The 26,793-nt window shown below is 38.2% G+C and overlaps 2 protein-coding genes across 18 annotated transcripts in view; one reads left to right on the top strand and one right to left on the bottom strand.

Annotated features, from left to right (window-relative positions):
• The window catches only part of NEXN (nexilin F-actin binding protein), a 22,913-nt gene extending 200 nt beyond the window's left edge, over positions 1–22,713 (top strand). The window contains exons 1-14 of one of the 11 annotated variants that reach the window (XM_041421390.1): positions 192–374; positions 6,983–7,064; positions 8,127–8,318; positions 8,464–8,545; positions 8,632–8,780; positions 10,118–10,159; positions 11,269–11,463; positions 11,545–11,718; positions 14,018–14,203; positions 18,087–18,287; positions 19,584–19,805; positions 20,890–21,075; positions 21,657–22,014; positions 22,121–22,713. In XM_041421390.1, the coding sequence (XP_041277324.1) occupies positions 7,038–7,064; positions 8,127–8,318; positions 8,464–8,545; positions 8,632–8,780; positions 10,118–10,159; positions 11,269–11,463; positions 11,545–11,718; positions 14,018–14,203; positions 18,087–18,287; positions 19,584–19,805; positions 20,890–21,075; positions 21,657–22,014; positions 22,121–22,134 (2,028 nt within the window). In that variant the 5' untranslated portion in view covers positions 192–374; positions 6,983–7,037 and the 3' untranslated portion in view covers positions 22,135–22,713. Of the gene's footprint in view, positions 1–190; positions 375–424; positions 553–6,982; positions 7,065–8,126; positions 8,319–8,463; positions 8,546–8,631; positions 8,781–10,117; positions 10,160–11,268; positions 11,464–11,544; positions 11,719–14,017; positions 14,204–18,086; positions 18,288–19,583; positions 19,806–20,889; positions 21,076–21,656; positions 22,026–22,120 lie in introns of those variants that run through there. The other 10 variants (XM_041421393.1, XM_041421391.1, XM_041421392.1 and 7 more) reach the window with 10 other exon arrangements.
• Positions 565–26,793, bottom strand: part of FUBP1 (far upstream element binding protein 1) — a 45,867-nt gene continuing 19,638 nt past the window's right edge. For 2 of the 7 annotated variants that reach the window (XM_041421404.1, XM_041421402.1), the window contains exons 20-21: positions 25,814–25,861; positions 12,175–13,494 (exon numbers count right to left, since the gene is read on the bottom strand). In XM_041421404.1, coding sequence (XP_041277338.1) covers positions 13,477–13,494; positions 25,814–25,861 — 66 coding nt within the window. In that variant the 3' untranslated portion in view covers positions 12,175–13,476. Of the gene's footprint in view, positions 5,866–12,174; positions 13,495–23,294; positions 25,862–26,793 lie in introns of those variants that run through there. The other 5 variants (XR_005953910.1, XR_005953911.1, XR_005953912.1 and 2 more) reach the window with 5 other exon arrangements.

Consider the following 26,793-nt stretch of genomic DNA (forward strand, 5'->3'; position numbering starts at 1 on the left):
AGGGCCGGCGCGGCCAGGGACGCGCAGCTGAGCGGCGGTCTCGCCGCCCCGGTTATTTATAGCTCGGTGCTGCTTCCAGCCCAAAATTAGCCTGTTGGCCGGGCTGCTGCTTGCGGGGAGGGGGGCTGGCTGGCTGCGCCCCCCGCGCCGCCAGCGAGGGGCCGGGCGCGCCGAGCCGCAGGGCCGGGGACGAGCCGGGCCGGGCCGGGCCAGCTGCCGCGGCGCGGGGCTCGCCTGGAATGCGGGCGCCGGGCGCGCGTCGCGACTTTTATGGAAAGTTGCAGCGGCGGAGCGGCGGCCGCAGCCAAGGGGCGCTCGGCAGCGCAGCCCGCCCGCTCCGGAGCGCCCCGAGCCGCAGCGCGGGCAGCGCACAGGTAAGAGCGGCTCCGCCGCCTCAGGGCACAGCGCGGCTCGGCGCCCGCCCCCGCCGCAGCGGTTTAACCGAAGCCGCCGCCGCGCGCGGGGCTCTGCCCGCCCGGCCCGGCCCCGTGAGGCGGCCCGGGGGACGCGGAGCCCGGGAGGGCCGTCCCGCCCTGCCGTGAGGGACCCACGGTGAGTGATGTGCGGGTCATAAAAGTTAGCTGAAAATCCCGTAAATCCCCGGGTTTGAGAAGCCGCGTGTCTCCACGCGCGGAGTTCAGTTTTGTTGGTGCGGTCTTCAGCAGCGAGGGCACGGTGAATTCGTCCATTGCTTCTGCTTCGCTCTGAGGTGATGGCTGTAAAACTGAGTGGCTCGGAAGAAAATATTTGGTTTCTTTGACAGCTTGCAAATTAGTTATTATCACGTTTGTTTTAGGCAAATAAGGGCTTCTTTTAAACCAACAAATATCTAAAAAGCATGTTTAATGAAGCATGTTAGAATTTCAAAAATTTATCAGCAAATAGCTGCATGGTAGAAAACGCTGTACTTTTATCCTTAGATCTCAGATCTTAAGAGACATTAGATCTCCTAGAAAATTATCCAGTTAAACGAAATTATGAATTATAATTAGTCCTATAGGAGGGCCAACTGTATCATTTAAGGAGCATGCAGAAGTATGAGAATATGACTGGTATATGTAGAAAGCACAGTCTGGTGAAATACAAGAGCTGGGTAGATGGCTTAAGACGTTAGTAAGGAATACTTTGACTGCATTTGGAATGTATTAGAGGAGTAGTTTTCTCAGTGGAAGAAGCCAGGCGAGCATTGATGTGGTTATCCAGCTTTGAAACTCCTTTAAGGAGAAGCAGTGCCGTGGTCAAGCTGGCTGCGGGGAGGCAGGGGGAAAGCTCATGGCACCGGGAGAGCCATGCAGGAGGCAATGGAAGTGCTGGGCACTGAAGGCAGCTGTACCTGCTCAGGTGAAGGTGGTACACATGATGCAGCTTTTCACAGGCATCAGCACCACCAGCGGGGTAGGGCTGCTCGAGGGGAGGCAGCAGCGTGTCTCTAGGAAGCCCCAAAGGAGAGGCAGAGCTCAGACCATAGCCACTGTGGGATCACCCCTGCTTCAGTCTGAGCTGGCCAAGAGTGTTTCTGAGAAGAGGCAGAAGGGCTGTGTCCTGTCAGCAGGGAATATACAAATTGCAGTAGCACCTCATGGCCAGCATTTGTGTTACCTTGATCTCTGAAGTCCTGTCACTGAAGTCAGCAAAGCACATGGTTCATCTTCAGCTGCCGTGGCACAACCAGGAAGGGAGGAACTGTGGCATGGGGCAAAATATCCTGGTTTTTCTCTTGGGGACCTCAGTTCACAATTTACTGCCGCTTCCATTAGGATCAGCAGATACCATGGAACATGAAATCATGGGCCAGAAGATCCCAGCAGGACTTCCCCACTACCAGAGCAGTCTCTGAACCCCTACTGTGTTTGCTCTGGAGCCTGTGTACCCCATAGTAGTAGAAGAGAGTAAGGAATCAACAGATATTTTGCACAGAGAAGGGTGATCACATTTTTTTAACAGTTGGGCTGAATGCACTGCTGCTTTAGGAGTGTTTACAGCTGTACAAAACCTAGGCATCCTTTAAAATACATATGTTTTTATAAATAACACCTTGTCTGCAAGGGGTATTCTACAACAAATTAAGACTCTCAATAAATATTGAAGTGTGATAAATTAAAAGACTGAGGAGAAGATTGCAAAATTATCTGGGTCACTTGTTAGTAAGCATTCTGGTCTTTTATTATGAAGACTTAATGAAGAAAATACAAGTGAGTGGAAGTAGTTTTGCATTTTGTGTATTTATACAAAATGAGAAGTTTAGACAGCTGGTATTAATTGTCATAACTGACTGGCTTCAGTGGAGCTGATGGTTGATGCCAGCTCAGGACCTTCCCCTGTGCACGATAATTTTAGTATCTACTTCAGTATCTGTAATTTGGTACAACAACTGGTAGTGTCATTCCAGAGCAGTTACAGGCAGGACATAAATGATGACCATTTCCCCTCCGCTGTCCAGTCCTCTTTAATATTTTATTAAACATTTCAGCGCTGTGGACTGTGTTTCCCTCTGCTTGGTGCTTTGGCTGCAAGCAGTGAGTTTCCAACTCTCACAGTTTGGTTTTCTTATATAATGGAGACTTCCCTGCAAGTAGATCACAAAGAGGAGACAGATGGTAAATGTAACTTAGACCGTGCCATGAAGGGCTTATTTATAACTCACAGTACCAGGAGGAGATCAGGGGGCCCTTTGAGAGGAGAAATCACAGAGGAACTGGACCTTTTTTTAAAGTCCTGACTTCATACTCCTATTGTAAAGAGTTCTGTTTGGTTCAGGGTATTTTTTGTGTCTCATGTGAGGATGTTTATCAAGCCCCTGAAAAAGACAGATTTTTTAAAAGAAAGCAAATTTTATTATTTATGGGAAGGCTTTTTATTTTTTAATCTGGTTAAAGCTGCACAACTTTTTTTTATCAATTGAGGACTATGACCTGCTTTCAGAAATGGAAATTAATTAAATTTAAGGAGATAGATTTTGGGACTTGTGAGCCATCAAAGTTTCTGTGTCCCCTTAATGGTTTTCTTTTTTGACTTTTTTTGCCCAAAGTAAGATTTTAGGCAGGCTGCATGACAAGTTGAAAAAGTGCTATGATCATAACAGACCAAGGCATATCTGAGCTGATTGCTTGTCCATTTACAGTAAATGAGTAAGATGTTTGAAAGCAGTATTTTTTTTTTACACAACATTTCTAATCTGTTGCCTGGTTTCCTATGTATTACTGCTTTTGTATTAAATTTTCACTTGAATTTTTCACTCTCTCTGCATTATAGCCAGTCAAGTTAAGTGGCATATTTTTTCCAATTCCAGAGTTAGGACCATCAATCACTGTGTGCAGGTTAAATTTTTCTTGAGGAGTGGACCTTTCAAAGGGACCCTGCAGTCTGGTACTTTCAGTATAAAACTCATAACACCAGACTAACTTTATCAAAGATATGTCATTTAATTGTAGGAAAGATAAAATGTGGAAAGAAAAAAAATTACAGTATTTTCAGGTGAATGCTGGAGGGATGAGACTGGGTCAGCAAAGGGTAACAAACTCGTTTTTTGATCATGGTGATGTTCATAATTGTCATCTGGGATTTTTTTTGAGTGGGCAGCTTCAATGAGGAGCTCTTACAGCTCCTGCTAAGGTATGTTGATCTTGGGAAAGACAAGATGAGACTGAATATTAAGATTGGACAGCTTTGTAATAGGATAAACAGTTTCTGAAGTAAGCAACTAAACAGGCAGGCTCGTATTGCCTCAAAAAATAAGAATTGCTTTTATTAGATGAACTCCGGGAAAATACAAAACAAGAATACATACATGTAAATGCACACTTTAATATAACTAGTACATCTCAAAAAGGAATTAGTAGGTCAAGGATTCTTGGGTTGGAAAAGCTATTACTGCATACTTCTGCAAAGCTATTGGCAGATGAGGAAGGCTCTGCTCTTCCACGATTTGTAGGTGTCAGGAGTTCCTGATGCAGCCACTTGGGTTTTCTCAGCACCAGTTCATTGACTGTGAGCCTCTCCTGATGGTGAGGCAGGAGCAAAGGAGCTTCTGTCTGCAGCTGTGGTCACTGCCTCACAGACCCAACCCAAAACTCAAGGAGTGCTTCTTTTTTTTCTTCAATATTTTGATTGTCCTTATTGGAAATTACTCATCTGCCCTGAGGCAGGGTCCAGCTGCTCATCCTGCTCCAGGATTAATGGCCATGGAGAGGGATGGAAGTGCACACATGGGTGGTATCATGTTTAGCAGTGTGCTGGTGCTTTATATCAATATCTTTTAGCATCAGAGGTGGAGGTAGGATGACTTGCAGAGGCAAAATGCCTTAGAGCCAGCTGGCTAACCTTCAAACATATTAGAGTTAGTGATGCCTATGAACTGGAAAGTAGCCTAAAGTAATAGCAGATATGGCAGTATTCCAAATGGCAGAAACATATCTGCCATCTTCAAGGCCAACAACCTCTTGGACTGGCACTATTTTGGAAATTCAGACAGCAGGAATTTGCAAAGAAGATTTCTTCCAACATTCACACTCCTAAGGAAAATTTCAGCTTTGTTATCCCACTGTCAAGAGGTTCAGGTAATTGGAGCTATCAGAAAGGGTCAAGAGAAAGTCCTGACTCAGGAACATCATCTTCTTCTTACAATTGATTGCACATAATAAACCAGACTTTGGAATAGTCAGTTTTCAAATGACTTTAAGAGGAAGCCCTATCCATGGGGTACATTGCTGTGGTCAAGATTAGTGGTAACCTTACCTTGAAGTGTTGAGGTGAGATGGAATTTCTTGTGACAGATTATCTTTGAGTCTTCTCTGCTCCAGAGCCATGTCAAGGGTAAAAGGTCTCTGTGTCCCAGGTTACTCCAGTGCAAGGATTGCACCAATTCATGACATTCCTTTGTTTTCTGATGGGTTCCTGCAGTGAAGCTTTGAGTCTGCTGCTGTATGTTAACTAGAAGGCTAAAATTGCCAGCCCCAAGTGGGGAAGGAGCCATTAAAAGAGCAGAGTAGCAAAAGAAGAGAACAGATATACTGATCACAGTGGGGATTTTACTTACATGCATTAGAAATCAGCTAAAGCTTACAGAGCTGTGAAAATCCTGCACAGTGTACAAATGGGTGGCAAAGCCTGTAGGGACCCTGAGGCTACAGAATGCTGATGCAATTATCTGCCTTCCTAGACTCCACACAATTCCAGCATTCTACTGCTGACCTGAAACAATCTCAATAGGAACTGCCACTTAGCGATTATATGTTCATGTCCTCACAAGTGAGAAACTGAAATGCCTTGGATTCCTATCAGTCTACAAATGAAGGACTGGGGTGGGGGTGGTGTGACTTTCTGTGCTAACTGGTTGAAAGGGAGCACCAAAGTGCTCTCCAGAACATCTCTATTGCAGTCAAATTTGAAGAGTTTAGAATCTGTAAATCAGGGCAAGCATTGGTAGCTAAATGCTCTTGTTTCATATGTTGTGACTGCTTTCCTTGGGAAAAACATCCCAAGATCTCTAAGAATCCCATTCCTTTTGTGTATCTACAGTAGTGCCAGTGAGCACTGATGATGTTGGTGTATTTTTGAAGTTTACAGGAAAACAACTCTTAATATTAATTATTTTCAAAAGAATTTGAAAAATAAGAGCTTAACTTTCCGTATCATGAAAATCCCTGACTTCAGCTCCTCTAAACTGCAAAGAGAGAAGTCCCTTCCAGTGGTAAGCTGCTTTTCCAGCATTTTTGTTTAAAATCATTGAGCTCTTTATTTGCACCATGTTTGGCACACTGAGTTTAGGCTTTCCTGGGACTCAAAGGATCAATACAATACAGACAGCAGTAGCACTGGAGTCACATCATGATTTCCTTCCTCCCATGAGCTGTGATAGACCTGAAGCTGAAAAGAAGAGAAAAAGAAGAGAAAGTGCCTTTCTGTTAGCTTCCTAGTACACAGTGTACTTTAAAATTTCTAACAATTTTCTTCTAAAAAATGTAATTTCCAGACCACAACTAAATTATTACAGAATCACAGAATAATGAGGTTGGAAGAGATCTCTAAGATCATTGAGTCCAACCTATGTCCTAACATCTCAACTCAGAATCTAGACTATAACACCAAGTGCCATGTCCAGCCTTTTTTTAAACACATCCAGAGATGGTGATTCTACCATCTCCCTGGGAAGAGCATTCCAGTACTTTATTATTATTTCAGTGAAAAAAATTTTCCTAATATCCAACCTATACCTTCGCTGACGTAGCTTGAGACTGTGTCCTCTGGTTCTGTCAGTGCTGCCCGGTGGAAGAGACCGACCCCACCTGTCTACAACCTCCCTTCAAGAAGTTGTAGAGAGCAGTAAGGTCACCTCCAAGCCTCCTCTTCTCCAGGCAATTATACAAATGCTTTATCTGTCTTTGGCTTACCTATCCCATTTCATATTTTTTGCCACTACTTTTCCCTGGAGAACAGCCCCGGGGAAGGGACGGCATTGCTCTGTGCCTGTGCGCGGGGTGAGGGGCCGGCGATGCAGCCGCACCTGTGGCCGCAGGGCTCCCCCAGCCCAGCTCTCCTCCCGCAGGCACACAGGCACAGCAGCGGCTCGGGGAGCCGGGATCCCGGCCCGAGCTCCGCCCGCCTCCCGCACCGCAGCCCCGCTCCCGGCCCGGAGCTGCGGGATGCTCCTTGAGCTGCCACGAGCACCGGGAACGGAGGGTTGGCAACGAGCAGCACGGGCAGCCAGAGTTTGGCTCCGGGTTGTTTGTTTTTTTAAAATGGAAATTAGAACCCAATATCTAGGACTATATAGAGGAGTTATGAGCATGAATAGTGAATCATAAGCTTGTTCTTTTAATTACTGTGGCATACTTAGAACCTATTCATGTCTTCAAAAGCCCCAGCGGACCAAGTGAAATTGTGATACATCAATTTCAGCCTATGCAAACTTATTTACAGGAAGATGGTTAAAGCATCATTTAAAAGGAAAAGAAAGGAATGTGACTACAACTGTTTCTTTCAGGTAGGAACTGAAAGCCATCTTAAACATACAAGGTGCAGAGCACAATACAGTAACCATGAATGACATTGCACAGAAAACCGAGGTATGTACCAATTTTAAAGTAATCGAGGCAAAGTAATAATTTACAACTGATGCTTGCAAAAGTAATAATTACAAATAATTGAAAAAGACAATTATACTGGAAGTCTGCTGGTATTGCCATTATTTTCAGACAATGAAAGGGGATTTGTTAAGTAGCTTAAGATTTGATCGAATCTGTGAACTGTGTTCTTATTAGAAAAACATGAAGGAGGAGGGTGAAATATGAAGGTTTAAATGCTGGTGGTGAAATTCTGGGCAACATTTACATCTGATGCTAAAATGTAAATATACTAGGCTACTTCAACTATTTCCTTTTCTACATAGACTTACTGAGTAGCAGGGACAAAAACTTCTGATGTAGGTGGAAAAATATGAAACAAAGCATGTTTTTTGCCAGTTTTCTCAGTATCACTTTATTGAGAACATTCCTGTTGTCATCACTGTAAAAAGACAAAACTTCACAGTAGTTCTGAAAGTGGGAACCTTTGGTGTTTGGACACCCACAGAGTAATCGCTGACAAAGAAGTGTCCATTTGCTGTATCAGCATCAGAGCCCTGATGGTCCAATGATCTTTGCACTTCATAACATAAAATCTCTGGACTCCTGTTTTTTTCTAGATATTGAAAAAGTAAGCATATTGCAAGTTTTAAATTAAGAAATACTGTGTATATTTAAAAACTATAGATGGCTTTTGAAGTGTTGCAGAAAAACTCTCAGATGTATTTATTATGTATCTATGTCGTTATATCTCTTTTAAATGTTAGGGGCAGAGAGTCTCTTTGGTGACTGCTTAAGATTGAAAGTAACAATATAAATCTGTATCTAATTTAATAGTTTAATATAATGCTGAATGTTGTTTTGGATATTTTAATATTTATTACTATTTATGAACAAATACAATGATGCTTAACTGACGATGGCTCATGGCACGAAGTTCATAATCTCAACTGCACTTCTGTTTTATGTTCTTACATTCTTTCTAATCCAATCTATCAGAATATTTCTGTCCATCTGTTTCAACTTTCTTTTTCTTATCTTCATTTCTTCTATATCTTCACCAAGATTCTGCTTTCTTCATCTAAACCCGTCCAAAAGTCCTATGTGCCCAAGCTTCACAAGGGGGATGTAAAGGATAAATTTGAAGCTATGCAGAAAGCAAGGGAAGAAAGAAATCAAAGGAGATCTAGAGATGAAAAGCAAAGAAGAAAAGAACAATATGTTAGAGAGAGAGAATGGAACAGGAGAAAGCAGGAGGTTATTTTCTTTGCTAATATTTTGTGTTATATGTTTTTGATATTTAATAAATATCTGAAAATATATTCATATTATTTGAAGACAATAATACTGGGATTTCATTTAAGTTATAATGACAGTTTATTTTCTGTGTTTCATCAACTAGATGAAAGAATTGCTTGGATCTGATGAAGATGATGACACCAAACTATCTAAAACGGAAAAGGGTTATGTTCCAAAGCTCATAGGTAAGAGAGGCCCGACTCTAAAGGCCACAGAATTCCCTGGAATTCTGTTAGATGGAACTGCTGAGCTGTGCATTTCATGTCCACAGGAACTGTTAAAGGCAAGTTTGAAGAAATGGAGAAGCAAAGGCAAGAAGAAGAAAGAAAAAGAATGGAAGAAGAAAGAAAGCGCAGAATTGAACAAGATATGATTGAGAAAAGAAAAATTCAAAGAGAATTGGCAAAAAAGGCACAGGAGGTATGTTTATCTGATCACAACAGTCAGAATGTAATTGTAAACAATAAACACTAAAAATGTTTTGTATTGATTAGAAAGATTTGATCTTAAGATTTCTCATAGAAGAGATTTACATGGGAGATGCTCAGTGGGGTGGAAGTGAGATATCATGTTCAGACAGTCTTAATTTCTTTACAGTAACAATTTTCCTGTAAGCTCCCAAGTTGAGTTGCAGATGAAACTGGGCAGGCATAAACCTGGTACGAACCAGGCACAAAATGTGGTATCATATGCATATAAGTTTACTAAACTAATTTGAAAATGTTTCTTGTATTTTATCAACTCTTACTTTAGACAACCTTTCCTTGTAAGTTAGTGAACAGAGCTCAGTGATAAATGAATTAAGGCAAGCAAGTAGTAGTAAGAAAATGCCAGTGGCAGGTAAAAATGAGACAACACTAATGCAGTAAAAATAATAAATCATGAAAATCATGAACATCCAGGTCACGTTTTATTCCTTTGCCATTTTGTGAATCATCATTGCATATAAATATATATATATATATTTTATTGATGCCAATGCAGCAAATTCTGTCTTTTGTAGAATTTTGTGAAGGGATATCAAACTTAGTTCCTTTCACAAGTTTTCTTCAGTGCTGTAAATACTGCAGTGAGAGTAAGCATTTTAATGATAGACTAAAAACATATGCAAATTTCTATTTAAATAAATGATAGTAGTACTTCATTTAGGTTTGAATTTGTTGTAAGAAATGAAAAGCAGTTCTATAGGAGAAGTCAGTTTTTCAATAGTCTTTTCTACTAGATCTTCTAACATTGTTAAAACCTTACTTTTAATTTGCATTGTATCTAACATATATTTAATCTACCCTGCAAGGCAGAAATGTAGAATTTTAAAAAGTATGTCAGTTTTAGGCCCTAACATAAGCACAGCATAGGAAACAAGCACAGCATTAGGCTTTTTTCAGGAGCTGAAGGGAAGACAATGTCACTTGAATCAGAAATGATCAATGACTTAGCTTTAGATTTAAAAAAAAAAAAAAAATTACACAGTTCTGGAATGTTTAAATGAAGAATGGACATCTCAAGTACTGTTCTTGGTTCAGCACTGTGTTGAGAATGCTTTAGCAGACTTTGTGTGGGATGTTTTATGTCTTGTTGCCTCTTCCTCGACAAGCTGACCTACTGAAGGGTTCCAACAGAGCCTCGGTCATTACCACCTCGGTGGATTTATGTGCTACATACATATCACTGATACAAAAAGAATTTCCAGTTCTATGTTTGCAACTCTAAGGCAAAGAGCCAAATTAATGTAATCATATGAAATTCTCATTTAATAGATTGATGACTTTAACAATACGGGAACTGAATCAGCAGCTGAGGTAACTAGATTTTTTTACAGAAATGTTCACCTACATTTTTTTTCACTTTGTTTTATTATTGTAATTTGGGTTGGGAAAACTTAGAAAACAGCACAGAAATACCTAATTAAAGTTGAACCAAGGAGCTAACAAATTTTTGGAGTACCTGGAACTATCTCTGTACTTGAAGTCAATATATTGAAGTCTGAAACAGAGCCTGGACTATGAATACTTTATGATCAGTTAAAAACATCTAAAATGTAAATATTAAAAGCCACCAGAATTATTTTATATATATTAGGAATGATTCTTTTAAGTCCTCCAGCTTTGCAAAGAATTATCTTAAAAGCTCTTTGCCTTAAACTTGAAATTAAAGGGGGATTCTGACAATATACAGATGATTGAACACCTCACTCAGTTAACTTTGTTATTTTTTTTTACTAATATACCATACGGGTTTTGATTTTAAGTCTTGCAAATAAATGTTTCATTTCAAAAAGCTGGGTCCAAAGGTCCTGTTGTCTTTCACTAACACAAGAAAATCACACTCCTACTACAGTTTTGGAAAGAAAAAAAGAAACCTGCAAATTCCTCAGTTTTAACTTATTCAACAGGAGGGAAAAATATGGGTAAATTATATTTTGGCAAATAAGTTGTAAAAATAGAGTTGAAGCAGAAACATCCTTCAAGAAACAATTACTGTACCTGACAAATTATATATTAGAAATCACAAATTACATATTTCTGTGTTGAGCTATTGGCTTATTCCAGCTGCAGTTTATTATCATTTACATAATAAATATAAAACTGGAAGTAGAGTGTGGTTATAATTGTTGTGTATTCAAAATTACACCTGTTCTTTGCCAAAGCTTGAGTTTTTATGGTTAATGAAAATCTATAAAGAAATTGCCAGCCGCTATGGTTAAAATATAATTCAGTTTTTGATAATCTTCAGATATTAGAAAAAAACTAGTGACTGCCACAGGCAGGTGGATGTATTCTTGTGGGAAATATTCAATACAAGTAAATCTTTTGGAAGCTTTGGCACGCACAGGTTAAACAGCAGGCTCATTAAGAAATGAGTCTACCTAGAAGTTTCATGAAAATGCAGTAAATATCTTTTTGGACAGGAAGGGGATGATTCACTGCTAGTTACAGTAGTGCCTGTAAAAAGCACCAGGACATCTGGGAAGATGAAAATAAACTCTGAGAACACAGGAAAGGAGAGAGCAGAACAAAGAAAGACACAGGATGAAGAAATGAAGCTAAAATATGAGGAACAAAACCAACTCCTTAAGGAACCCAAGTGCCTTTCATCTGTCCAGGTAAACCAGTCATCCAAAAAAATACCTATATAATAGATATTTATTGGCTTAAGAGACAACTGTTTCATTTTTCTTACACAGGGTGAAAATGAAAACAGTGAAACTCAAGAGCCTCTGTCCCCTGGTAAGCTAAAAGTCACATTTGAAGAACTGGAAAGACAGAGACAGGAGAATCAAAGGAGGCAAGCAGAGGAAGAAGCAAGGCAGCGTTTGGAAGAGGAAAAACGTGCCTTTGAAGAAGCCAGGCAGAGAATGGTAAGCACACATTTTTTTCATGTTGGTACACAATTTGCACATTCTTTCCTGTATGTGATTCTTCTCTTTTTTTATTCCTTATCTTTATTTCAAGCTGTTCAGAGTCTGGAAATGAGTTTTTGAAAGACATTTTTGACCTTCACTCTAACTCAGTAACCACACTGGCATAATGCTTTAGACATTCTTTTAGTAAACCAAAAAATAACAGGTGTTTTGATTTTGCCAGCAACTTAGTTGATTTTCTAATCTGCACTTTGTAGTATCTTAAGCCTTCAAGAAGATGAGTGGCTGTTTGTTTTCTTCCGAGTAACCGGTTTTTGACGCAAACATTCCCTAGTAACAGAATGCTGTTTCTTATCCCCGTGTTTATTTGTAAATGTGACAGAAATATACATGTTACAACTCTCCCCTTATGAAGAAAGGCAAAAAAACCCCAAAAAGAAACAACAGATCAGCTCTTTTTTATGTATTTATATAAACAACAACATACTATAAATTACTAGAGGAGGTCCCCCAAATTGTCAGAAATGCAGCCCACAGATCCTGTTTTATATTACTTGGAAAACTGCCTCCATATGTGTTCTTTATCATAAGTCAGAGTTAGATCAGCTATAAACAGAGCTCACTATAGTTTGTTCTTTGATCATACTGAAGAAATCATACACTCACTATTAACCTAAGATAACCAGACAGTTTAGTTCTGTATTTCCTTATTTTTCCACACTCCATTTCCAATAGCATTTTTAAAGTTCTGTATTTGAGTACTTTTCCCCTGTATAGTCATGATCACTATGACTTTCTTAGTTCACATACAAAATTCACATACAAACAAGATTAACAAGAAATGAGACTTTAATCTTCCATAAAAACTTGGAAAATATTATTTATAGGAATTTGCTAGCTTTAACAGAGTATAATTATACATGAACAGTCTTGGAAAAACAGCTCTAGATCACTATTTTGATTATATTTCAAAAACATTCAAGACATTTATATTCTACAGAAACAAACTTAAACAAAACTAACAACACAGAACTTCTAGAAAGCTGAAACATAACAAATTCCCAACTGGTCCATATTGAGAGTTCTAGGTTTAGGCAGATACCCAAATTGTAGCTAACTTTTTCATCTCCACCTCCAATAAATCACTGTTGTTTCACACTAATAACCTTGCCATTATGTCAATAATGCAATTTTTCTTCTTTGTTTGGGGCAAGGGATTGTAGTGAAGAAGAAGAGTGAAGAAACTGAAGGAGAGCGAACTCCATTAAGTCACTTAGCTGTTCTAACTGAAGATTAGTTCACATCTCCTTCCTTATGCTTATGCATTCATCAAGTTATATGAAATAATTTACAAATTCTCCAGATCAAAAGAAATTTTTTAACATGAAGCTGTACCTGCTGACCAGTGGTTGTCAAAATTTGAAGTAAACATTTTTCTTAAGAATTCAGCACTTAATTTCCTTAAATTCTTCAAATTCTTTTTTGCCTTACAAATTTCAAATAAAGATTTCTCTAATTCCCTTAATGGGCTACCCCACATACCAGTCCCAGGGCTGCTCACAGTATAGAGATCTGGATTATCAGTACTCTGACAGCTCCCAGTCCACTTCCTCCCTGAACAGATAAAGTACTCTGGGATGTCCTCCGAAAGGGGTTCTTGATTGCAGCTTGCAAACCACAGGCTTCTCTTAGCACGTAAGTGTTCACTGGAGAGAAGCTATAGCAAGGAGATCAGAGTACCTCAATTCCTTTTCTTCAGTGATGATTAAATGTCTAAAAAGAAAAGAAACAAAAACCTCAGTCTGGAATAATAGCAAAATGCTAACTGATTCAGTTTTGCTATAAGACTGTACAGAATTTCTTTAAGTGGTGCACTGATGAAAGCAATTTCTATACAAACAAAAAGACTTGATGGTATAAACATCTATGAAAATGATGTAAATAAAGAGAAGAGAGAGTGATTTACAGTAAATGATCCAACAACCATAAAGTATGTACTTAACTGTTCAGCCTCTTCCTGGTAACACATTGTTCTTTGAATTACACACTCAACACATTCTTAAAAATTATAAAAGCTACATGTAGGATACTGAAAATTTCTTTTCTCGCTCCCCTGGCTAGAACAAAGATTAACATGTTTCTAACAGGAACCTAAGTCTTGATGCATTTTTTTCCCCCAAGGAGAAAACAGTACTTATAAAAGATCAGAAATGAATGGAGTATTTATTTGCTATAAAGAATATTTTTTTTGTTTGGATAAATCCTTCCTACGTTTTCCTCTCCCTATTCTCTTAAGATAAATGAAGGTGGTGATGAAGAATCTGAAAATGCCGTTAAAGAATTCCGCCCTGGTAAACTCAGACTCAGTTTTGAGGAGATAGAAAGACAGAGGAGAGAAGAGGAAAAGAGGAAAGCAGAAGAGGATGCACGACGACGCATAGAAGAGGAGAAAAGAGCATTTGCTGAAGCAAGGAAAAACATGGTATGGCATTTTGGTTTAGCACAGAATTTAATTTTTATCTAAATCCCAATCTGGAAAGAAACTCTGGGAAAAACTTTTAAATAAAGTTAGGAATACATGCTTCATCTCCTTCATTAATTAGTTCACCTAACTATTTATTATAAGGTAAAGGGGTAAACTAGTCAAGTTCATTTACCAAAAATCATCAGAGAACAATCCCTCCTCACAGCCAGCCTAGAGAGGATTTCAGATAATTTAGTCAAAACCAGGTATCATATCCAGTGGGTATTATTGTACTAGATGCAACATACTTGGGAAGCAAATGTTACCACAAGGAGGGTTAATTGTTTTGGGTTTTTTTGGGAAGAGCAATTTCTTTTACAGCTCCAAGTTTATTCCCCTACCTCTACAGGGTGTCCACCAATCATCTCTTACTACTAAAGCACAATTAATGGCATAGTAGAAAAATGCTTACTGCAAGTATGACTTTTCCAGTCATCTGTGCCTCTTCAGGGAGGAAAAATTAAAAGGTTGAACTCTGCTACTTGATGTATTTAATGCTTGTTCAGAGAAAAACAAAAAATAACTTGTGGTGTTTACCATTAGAACACTTTGTAATACTGTCTTCCCTTGACAAACACAGATTTCTGTCATATGCAGGGACTTCTAAAATTTGAGTTAGGATTAAACTGCAGACAAATTTTCAGGGGCTTAGGACTGCCATACACTACCTGAAAGCACAGAAAGATGCCTGATTTCAGAGGTTGGCAACTACTATTTATATTTAAAAAAAAGTGGCCACAGAGCTTTTAACTGTGGTCTTCATAGTTATTCCAACCACTTCAAGATTCAGCAGGCTTTTGGGTATAAGCCAGTTACTTTATTGGTGGATATCAGGAAATACAGCATTAAGTTACACAAATATAAACTAGAATAAAGTAGTGTTTGTTTCAAAAGGGAGGGCAGGACCTGTCAGACTAGAACTGTGGAATAACCCAGGCATCTGGTAACATCTTCCTACATCCTCTGTGGCTGAATTGGGAAAGGCAAACTGTATGCCCAGTAACATTTTCTTGATCACTCATAGCAATACTTGGGAGAGAGATGAAAACTTTGTATGAGTACTGATACTGTCAGCAGGGCTCCCTCTGCCTGGAAACTGGGCCAAAGACCAGTGCTGAAAGACTACCTAGAGAAGCTACAATGTGAATTTAGATTTGATACTACTGAAAAATAGTGTCTGTCTGTACCTCTAAAGACAGAACACAAAACCTAAAGCCACTTAAAAATACCCTTAATCCAGCACAAGAATGCTCCTGGAGACTTTTTATGAAAAGGCAGTAGAGAACTAAAGGAAGCACAGAAAGTATGTGCTGCTTCTGTTTTTTCATGCTTTCTTGATGAACTCTTTTTGTGGCCTCAGTGTAGCAAGAACCTAAACCAAGTGTCCAGGTAAGAAAAATTTCACTGATAAACAGGGTGTAATCCGCCAGAGGCAGCACAGAGGCTGTGACTGCTCTACTTGCAGACAGTGAAAGAGGTCTGTAACTAAAAAAAATACTGAAATATATTTTCAGCATTTATGCACTTGAAAGTTCTCTGATAAGTAGCATCCTGAATTTGAATACTACATTTTCTACTACTCACAGAATATAACAACCCTCTGTTTTCCTTATTTCCCACTGCTCCAAAATGTAGCAGCAATGAATATATGTCCTAAAATGTTAAAAAATGTAACAGTCCTCGCTTTCAAAGGCAGTAAAAATGAACATTAAACTGTTATTCCAGGAACTTTTTAATGTTCATTCATTTTAATTTCGTTTTGGAAGTGGCAGAAATGGTAGTATTGTGGCTGGAAAACACAAATGCCGCCTCCTTTTGGATCTCCCTATTTCACATTTCCTTGTGCTATTTCCATGCTCCCCAGCACCAGTGTGATCACTTCTACACTGAAGCAGTTGTCTTTCATCCCCATCAATCTTTTTCTGGTAGAGATTGCAAAAAACCCCATCTTAGCAAAAAAACCCAAAACAAAACAAAAAAATTTTTCTTGTTGACTATCCTGCAAACCATGATTGTTACAGGAATGTTTCTCACTACCAACCATTTCCACTTTGCAGAAAAAAAAAAGTATGGCCTAATTTCACAAAATACGGCTAAAATATTTACTGAACTAACCACAGGGGGTTTGTGCATCACACAACTCAGCTAAATCTTTGTGGTTTTTAACCAGGGAGAAGGTGGCTGTCTTTACATAACTCAGTAAGTTGGAAATACAGAGACAGCTGCTAGTGCATGCACAGTTCTTGAACTCTTGAGGGCAAATTCTGAATTGATGCTTCTCATGGTCACTTAGGTTTGGTATCTTCTTGAAGTGATGAGCTTATGAACTGATGCACCACCAGCAAGAGACTTTCATGTTGCTTTGCTGATTTAGTTATGAGTAGCCTCTAAAATCCATGGGGCATCGTTTTCCCTGTAGGGAGGAACTCACAGCTTTGGTTTTTTGAGTTCACTTCTCTATAACAAAATTTCAACAAATATGCTCACATTACATAAAACAAAGAATGGAAGTAATGGTGGTGCTGAAGTCCAATTGTAAGCTTAGAGGGAAAATCTGAGTAAAATCTGTAGTGAATGGCAGAATTTGAGTGGGATTGGGCTAAAAAACTACTGAAGCAGCTGTGGCAAATAAAGAGGATATGGGTAAAGTAGGTCAAGAGTGTGGTATGAACCAACACCAACAGCAGAGAAAGGTGTGTGATACAGTGGCAGTAAGCAGCAATAAATATAAGTAGTGCCAAAGGCTCTTACAGAAATGTCTACTCTCTGTCCCTTTATACTCAGAGCACTTTCTCAAATGGAAATATTGCTCCTTTAATTATTGCTATCATTTGACTGATTACTGCTGTTGGAAATGCCTACAACTTATGGCACATTGAGCTCTCCCATGTCTGCCACAAGGCTTTTCAAACTTGTGCTGATTAAACAGTGCCAAAAGCCACATCACCCACCAGGTTCAGTACCTGACCAGTGCCTGACTCCACCTCACCTTTACCTACAGAACATTCCTGCTGAGACAATCTCTATAAATCTATATAGTTACATGCACATATATTCTTATTCATAAACTTACATTAAAATTCCTATATAGCTCACTGTCACTACTGGCTGCTTTTGTAGTGTTCAGCTTCCTATTTTAGTACTTCACCAAATTCAGTCTGATAAAATATTAGTTCTTGCACTTGCTGCTTTGGAAATAATGAAAAGTGCCTTTCCTAGGCCCTACTATCTTATGGATTAGTCTAAAAGATAGGCCAGCTGCTCCTAATGCCAACCAGGCCTAACCCTGCTCTGAAGCAGACAAGGACAGGGAAAGGAGGAAACCTTTGCCAGTGGGTGTATAAATCAATTAACTGGCACATAACATAAACAATTTGTGTAAAAAGAAGAGCTTCTGAATGGTCTGTTCAGTTATCCTTACTGGGAATACTGATACTGCTTTACAACGCAAACATAATTCAGATTGCTTAAGAGAAAGACTACAGATAAATGTACTTGAGCATTAAGAGCAATGACATTTAAACACAAACACTTTGTCTGAAGTAAGTAAGAATTAATTGCTTCAGGTCCTTAAGTGCATTTAAGGGCATCCTCCACTGCAGAGGGAAAATACTGCATTTTAGAAAACCACCTAATCTTCATTATAAAAGTTTAGTGTTGTAACTAAAGTTAAATACAAACCCCCAAAGCACTCCCTCCCACACTATCAGAGGAAGGCCCACATTGCACCTGTCTGTGCTGGGGCAGATGTGACAAAGTAGTCGCTTGTCTTTATGTACCAGAAGTGTCTGAACAATGCTGTGATTTCATCACAGGTGTAATTAATGCTCTGAATTTCCAGCAGGTGCTGGATGATGAATCACCAGAAATGTTTAAAACCTTTTCTCAAGAATCTCTCATACCTGGTAAACTGGAAATTAATTTTGAGGAGTTGCTGAGACAAAAAATGGAAGAAGAAAAGAGGCGCACAGAGGAAGAGCGTAGGCAAAAGTTGGAAATGGAAAGGCAAGAATTTCAACAGCTGAGACAAGAAATGGGAGAGGTTTGTACATCAAACTATATGTTAAGCATGCTCTGAATAAAAATAAAATTTATCACTTCATTACTAGAAGTTTAAGACTGGAATGAAAAATTCCTTTGAAAGAAGTTTTAAGTTAATACATTCAACATTATGTGAAAGGAAAATGGAAAACCTTATTTGTATAACATTTTACATAATGACATTTTTTATCACTAATCTATCAGGAAAATGTGTTTATCCACTCCCACTTAGAAGTAAGTACAGTTACGAATTTGTAATTTGGTTTTGCAGTAATTTCTGAAAATTCAGGAACATTGCTAAAATGACTAGAAAATATTTATGATCTTGGGAGAACAGAAATATCTAGTTCCCAAAAGACAATACAAAAACAGAAGTAAGAAAGGGCAAAATTCTTGCTTTTCCTTAGAGAAATACTGTGCTACCTAATGAGAAAAATACAGTGGGCTCAGATTTTTTCTAATTGGTGTTTCAAGGGTATGAAGACTGGCACAGTTGATTTTAAAAATCACACACAAAATCTGTGTTAGATCCCAAATGTTTAAAACATCACATTGATGAACTTTATACTTCAGTGTGGCTGTGGGTGGCAATTCTTTAGAATTCCCTTTTGAATGTTAGAGAACAACATTAATTTATTATTTTATTATTTTTGTTGCAAAGCTCAAACAAGTAGTAAAGGCTTTAGCTTGTGATGTTCTCAACTAATCCTGGGGAAGCGGGGAGAGACAGGGACATCCAGCTAAAATGCACGTACATCTGTACAATCAGAGGTCATAAAAGGAGGGAGAAAAATATCAGCAATTACAGCTTCCCATGTGGTTTGACTACAGGATCCACAACTGCCCTTTCTTTTCCAGCCATGACATCTTGAAATGTCATTTACTTTTTCATTGAATTAGGAAAAGATAAAAAAGGCAATATTTTAACAAAAGAGCTGTATTTTAGAGATTACTACATATCATATTGCAAGCAAGTAGAGGTGAATTTTGGACTCCAGTTAAGTTTTTGTATTAGTCTCTGGTTTTCTGAATCCAAGAAGGGTAGTTTATTGACAGCAACCCTTGAACAAATGGCATATTCAACAAGATATTGTAAAATCTCTATGTAGTTGAGATATGATACAAATGCATTCATCATGAGATAGCAAAGAAAAAAAAATTACAGGGGAAAGGTCTCTGCTGATTTCAAACAACTAACAGAACTGTAATGTATTGAATTACACCATCTGGGGGGAGAATAGGTAGTAAAAATAATGAGGGCATTTTCCATCTTACACATTCTGTAATTTCTGAACAGCTGGAAGAAGAGTCTGAAACTTTTGAGTTAAGCAAAGAGTATGAAGAATTGATAAAGCTAAAAAGAAGCGGTTCTATTCAGGCCAAGAACTTAAAAAGCAAGTTTGAAAAAATAGGACAACTGTCTCAAGAAGAAATACAGAAGAAGATCGAAGAGGAGCGAGCAAAGAGAAGAGCCATGGATGAAGAAATAAGAGAAAGGGAAGCTGAAAAATTTCAAGAGGTAAGTTGCATTCTGTGTATGTTAATGATCTACTTAACCAGCACACTAATGATCCAGGAGTGGACAATGCTTTCATCAAATTTTGCCGTTTCCAAAATTATGTTTTCCCTTCTTTCCTGTTTTCTCCTTTGTATGCACAAGGGTATCACACACCTCAGCATCCCTTAAAGAAACAGCACCAGTTTATTATCAGTGATTTGGTCAAGCAGAGGTCTGCTTTTCTGCTCGAAGCCCTACAATTCAGCAATTTAACCTGAAACCTAACCTGAAACCTGCCAGTCTGAGGGCTTAAAACACCCATATCTGAGAATTACCTATTAATCATCACTTGAACTGCTTCTCCTTCTGAACTCTTAATTCATTCTCCACTACATGAATTGAATAAAAAATTCAATTACCAAATCCAAACAATACCATTTGAATATCAAGTCTCTGTGATGAACACTCACTCCTCAGGGTAGAGCAGAAGAGGATTCCTATTTATCTGTACTTCAGACCAGAACCTTCAGTTTTTCAGAGGGGAAGCCCCAAGAAATGGAGCTATCAGTGACAAAGTGGTCTGTAATCCATAAGCTCAGTGTGAACTTTGGTGATGAAATGTAAAACCTTAACAGTACTAAGCCTGATCTGAGCCTCATTCTGGATCTTCTCCACAGGAGTCACTTCAGCATCAGCTCAAAGCCTGTCCTATTTGTGAGCTTTTAATTTAATGATTGACACTCATTGTTTTCATAAGGTCAACTGTTTCAGTGTTAAACCCACACTAACATCATGGGAAAACACTCCAGTCACTGAGGATTTACAATTGCTAAGAAGTGCTCTACTTCTATATGAATAAAACTTTAGGATATTTTTTTTACACATAATTTTCGAAATTACTTTTGCAAAAATCTTGTCCTGTCCTTGGATGAACTATTACAAAACTCATCCTTACAATCAAACAAACTTTTGAAAAAAAAACAGGTCTCCGTGTGGCTCTGCTCAGTTAAAAAAACTTCTGTGAACACAAAACTAGTTTTGCTATCATATATATGTCTAAGGCAATAAATAATAGTTAAACCATTTTTAATTATTATTTCCCAAGGATGATGACGTAGATGTGAGACCAGCCAAGAAATCTGAGGCTCCATTTACTCACAAAGTAAACATGAAGGCACGTTTTGAGCAAATGGCAAGAGCCAGAGAAGAAGAGGAGCAGAGGAGGATTGAGGAACAGAAATTGCTACGCATGCAGTTTGAACAAAAAGAAATCGATGCAGCATTACAGAAGGTATAAACTGCAAAATAATATTCTCTAGTTGTGTCATTTAAGTTAGCTTCTAATTACCACTGTAGGCAACACTACCAGATACAAAAGGAATGTTTTGCTTCTTTTAGCAGGTGCTAGGAATTGCTGAAATAATATAAAATTGCTTTTGGTGTTTGCACACACTCTCCATGGAATCAAAGAATGGTTTGGTTGAAAGGACCTTAAAATCATCTAGTTTTGACTCCCCTGATGTAGGCAGGGACACCTCCCCTTAGATCAGGCTGCTCAAAGCTCCATCCAACCTGAACACTTGCAGAAGATTGTGAGACACTGCTGACATCTATCAGAGTATGTACCATCCTGTGAACAGTCTGAAAATGGAATTGACATTCATGCCTGTATTTCACACCAACATTCCAGCCTCATTAAATTGCATTTTACTGCCTGTGGCATACCCAGATTGGGTGCATTGCTACGTATTGAGGACAGATGTGGAATTTCCTCTTCTCAGAAACACAGTAGCGTGTAATCAAACATCTGTCACTATCAGTCATAGTGCTATTGCCACTTTAAATGTTTTAAATAAACTTATTTTAAAACAGAAAAGGGAAGAGGAAGAAGAAGAAGAGGGAAGCATTATTAATGGTTCTGCTTGTGAAGATGAGGATCAAGCTCGATCTGGAGCTCCCTGGTTCAAGAAGTCACTGAAAAACACATCAGTTGTTGACGGCGAGCCAGTGAGATTTACAGTTAAAATTACTGGAGAACCAAAACCTGAAGTTACATGGTGGTTTGAAGGGGAAATGTTGCAGGACTCTGAGGACTATCAATATATTGAAAGAGGAGAAACCTACTGCCTTTACCTGCCAGAAACCTTCCCAGAAGATGAAGGGGAATATATGTGTAAAGCAGTCAACAACAGAGGCTCAGCTGCTAGCACCTGTATTCTCACCATTGAAAGTAAGAGCTAGCATTTTAATATGCTTCTCTCAGACAGTCTTCTTGCATCTTTCCTGTTATGAAAATCTAACTTCCTGTCTCTCTTAACTCTTTTTCTGTTTTCTAGCTGATGACTACTAATGCTCTACTTTAGCTGGAATCTTTCTTCCCCTCAACTTTCTTACTGCATCATCTCTTCTTTCTCTGATGGGGCCAACTAAAGAAAGCAAGGACGTGCATTACCTTGTCATTCCTGCATCAGATGAGAATATACCCTTCAAATTGTGAGAATTTCCTACTCAATGCAAAAACTACTATCAAAGGCTAAAAATAAAAAAAATCAATGTATGAAAGATCAACTGAAGGAAAAGGCTGTATTATCATAGTGCTCCAGCACTTGAAGACCAACTCTTGTGTAACAGAATAAAGCTGAATACAATCTGGAACTTGTGTAGTAGTGTAAATCTGCTGGAGTATCCTGCATGAGCACTGAATATTTAAGCCGTTTTACCTTAACCCAGAGGCACTGAACTGGCAAAGGAAATACTTACTGATGATTTTCAAAAATCCAAGTGGACTATTTTTAAAGAATAAAAGATGACGTAACTGCTCACCATTGTTTCAAGCAGCATAACTTGTTTTAAAATGGCTTGCATTGAAAATGTTCTGCTCTGAATGACCTATGCAGCTGATCATCTCAAATAAAAACAATCTCCTTTAGGTTTGTAGTAGTCTTCAAAGTACCAACACTTGCTTGTAAAATGACACCGAAACAGGTGGTGACATCTATGACTGGCTCATATTTGAAGCTGGTGAAAAAAAAGCCTTAAGAATATTTCATGAAGTGCCTGTTTTCTCAATCTTAATGCAGTAAGTTTATTGCCACATCTATAAACATTGTTTTCTTAAGGTTACTGTACTACTTTTCTCTAAGACCTCCTGACATCAACATTCACGTCGCTCTGCTAACACCCATCTGAACCACTGAGATGAAGCTTCAGGAGGAGTAACTTTACAACAAAAGGTCACATTAGAAGTACTTGTGTATAGTACTGTGGCTGAATCTGCTTTCTTTGTACAGTTAGCTGCTGCAAGTCACTCTTTGGCCCCATTAAAAAATGATAAAGAGGTGCATAGTGTTTTGAATTAGTATCTACTCTAATAACCACAAACATTTCACTTCATTTTTTGTGGGTTATGTTCACAGAAGTACAGGTCACTACAATACTTTCGCTCTGAAGCTGTTACTTCAAAGTAACAAAGGCAGGGATAGGAGCATAAAAAACACAAAACCATTGCTATTATTATTCATCAGTTTACATTTATTGAGAAAAACCATACAAAAACCATTATACAGTTAATGTGTACCCATATTACATACAATGTCAATGCAAGCTCAAAACCACATTTTTGTAAAGCATTCAATTTACCTCAAGTCCAAGCTGCATCTCCCTAAGACACTGTTCCCATCACAGTTGCCTTTTAAAGCCAATCTTCTGTTTACACACGGGTAGTTTCTGCAGAGAACACTTTTCTCAGGACGAAAAGGCATTTCACATGCACGCAAGAGAAATATTTGTGCATACACAAGAGTTTCATAAGCTATTACTAGGGAAGAGGGAATCCTGTCAATTGTATGCTTTCTGAAAAGCCCAGTCCTCCCTTCCTCCCACCACTTCCGGAAAAAAAGCAAAATGGAAAAGCTTTTAGCATGCAATGGAAAACTTAAGAATTACTTTGGAAAAGAAATGGGGAGAAACAGTTTCTACCATCCAATGAAATATCACTAGTATAAAGATGAAATACTTCAAGATACGCTGTGCAAGTGAATCGTGACCCTGTCTGACTAACAAGTGAAACACATGACTTACAATTAAGCCATACTAAAGAGCATCCACCTGGTATTTTATTCCATTTCCTAATAAAGTATAGGCTGCAGAAAGTGATAAAAAAAATTCTTTTCCTACTTGGAACATTATGCTTGCTTTTAAAACTTTTCTTACTCTTCACATTCATTGTGGGACACTAAGCGGTGATGGGTGGGGTAAGTAGGAAACATTTCAAGACACCTTTTGGATAAGTTCACTGCATTTCTAACCAAGTTCAGTTATCTTTTTGGCTACTGGGGTAACTCCAATAATCTACTGTTGTCCCAGGAACTCTGAGTTTGAAGACAAGAGTTGAAAAAAGAACACATGCTCTGCACAAACCAGCATGCCTGTAAGCCCTGCAGTGAGAAAGCTGGAAGCCAATACACCTGAAATGCTACACAGAACATCTCACCTTCCACACACTAGCAACATCCCAATACACTGGCTTTTTCTTCTCTATCTCCTCCCACAGGCTAAATTAGCAACTGAAAGACTGTTCAAGGTATTTTAATAGTAACAGCTGAAGGAAAAAGTACCATGTAAAAAGGAAGTGAACAAATGACTCACCCCCACACTAAATCCACAGTATCAAAATCCAAATGGTACACACCTACCCTCTTCTCACGTCAAAAATAAAGTTACATGTTAAACTACAGATGAAATACTAAGTGGCTTGAGAAACTGAAGCACAACTATTAATTCAGTTCAAAAATCAGCTTGACTGTTTAGAAGAATATAAAGCAAAATAGATGGTTTATATTATTAAATCACAATTTAAAAAAACTTTAACAGATTATGGAACATTAATGGTCAAACAAAGAATACTTTAAAGAATGAAAAGTGATCAAAACAAAAATTATACCCTGTATCATTATGTATGGGATACATTTCAAATCTGTTATGCTTTTGCCAATTTTACCTTCTACATGGAGCCCTTCTACGGTCCATGCTCATCGGCTCACCAATGGCATACACTCAAAGGATTCCTCTTTACTGGTAGTAACTATCTCAGGACCTGATTCTATGAGCTATGATTTGGTGCTTGCAGCATCTTCAGCACTGTGTGTGAAAATGAAGGCAGTATTTTTGAATATTTTTCTTTGATGCACAGATAAGCAGGACTTTTGAAAGAGGAGCAGCACATTTTAGAACCAGAATTACGAACAAAAAACCCAACAGATGCTGCTTTATGTTAAGCTAAAAAAACCAACAACAAAAGCTCAGAATAAAAACCTGTACCAGACCATCTGTAAGACATTTAACATTTTATACTATCAAAATATTCAGCAATTCAGTTAAAAATATCAAGGAACAGCATACACTGACTGCTATAGCAATAAAGTATTATTTGCTGTACTGTTAATTGGTGCTCATGCTTTTTCAGTTAAAACATACTCATCTCAAGCTCCAAAATCTCTTTTCCTACCATGTCAAGTATGAACAAGCAAACTCCACTAACACACTATAACTGTAAGACAAGTTATCAAGTTCAGTGATAACAACAAGAAGTCATTCTTTACATTTAGATCTTACGGATTAAGTGGGAATAGTGCCCTATTATTAAAAAAAAAACATTGTGAAGGCTGTTGACATTTCTAACCAAAGCAATTCCTGCACATTTTAAAGGTTTTGATTCTTTAATTGCAACAATTATCTATTTGGGTAAAATAACAAAAATTACTTCTTCTGATCAAGTTCAATTACTGCAATCTAATAATCTTTTCTAAAAAAAAAAAAAAAAAAAGAAAAAAAGAAAAAATACTTATTGACCTAGAAATATAAACAGTTGTTTAAAAACTTAAGATTTTCCACTCAAATGGAACCGTGAGTAACAATGCATTTGGGGAAGCAGCAGATTGCTTTTCAATACACAACCACAAAGATCTCACAGGGACAACATTAATGTACTGAAATATATTAATTTATATACTTCCTTAGGTTGTGCTTACCTGTTGCTTTTTTGCAGCAGAACCTAAGGTGGAAGGTCTGGGAAGGCACTGTGAAGTATAAATAATTGCACTGTTTGCAATTAATAAAGATTTTATACCTTAAATGAATCAAAATCAACAGCCTCCATTTTGTGAATGATAAAGAATCCAGTGAATTTAATTTTGCTCAGTTTAGTACATAATAAATGCACCATTCTGTAAGGTTATCTACAAAATACCATGCAAAATACCTGAACTATTAAACTTAATACCCTACACTAAAGATAGCAAATACTGTCCTAGCCTTCTTCAAGCTACCAGCAAATTCCTAGCTTTAAAAGGATAAAAATAATTCCTTCTATTTCTACAGCACAATGCATACATTGCTGATTACCTGAAAAAAACTACTTCAGTTTTCAAGCCTTAACTTTTACTTCTCTGTGCAGCCACCCTAAAAAAATTTATTCTCAAAAGCAACAACATGGTGTTCCAAAAATAAAAGCAATTAACAGTTATAGAATTATTTAAAACATACCTACATCACTACATATCCACAAACTATCTGGAGACAAAGACAACTCTGTCTAACAAGTGGTTCCAAAGACTTCAATGTTATGATATGCATACTTTAAAACACTGAATGACAGCTGTCTCATGAGTACTAATGAAAGAAACTCTTAGATAAACAGAAACATGATTTTCTTTAGCTATTGCTAACAGTTTCAGAAATACTTACCCACAAAACTCAGATTATGTGTATGTATATATATAAAAGCAAACCTACGTTTCTGAATTAAGAAGCAATTATGATTTCCTAAGATACCAGCACTGTATTCCAACATAATATCACACAAGTACAGCATTTGCATTATGTGGAACATTGACAAAAAGATACTGTTGCAGTTCATCAATTTGTCATTCTGATGTACTTACAGTGCAATGCTCCTTGAAGGAACAATCAAGGATGATACACAGCACAGTCCTCCTCACCCCTATAGAGC

Source organism: Onychostruthus taczanowskii, unplaced genomic scaffold, assembly GCF_017590055.1.
Source record: "Onychostruthus taczanowskii isolate IOZ18803 unplaced genomic scaffold, ASM1759005v1 scaffold7, whole genome shotgun sequence".
NCBI classification, from domain to species: domain Eukaryota; kingdom Metazoa; phylum Chordata; class Aves; order Passeriformes; family Passeridae; genus Onychostruthus; species Onychostruthus taczanowskii.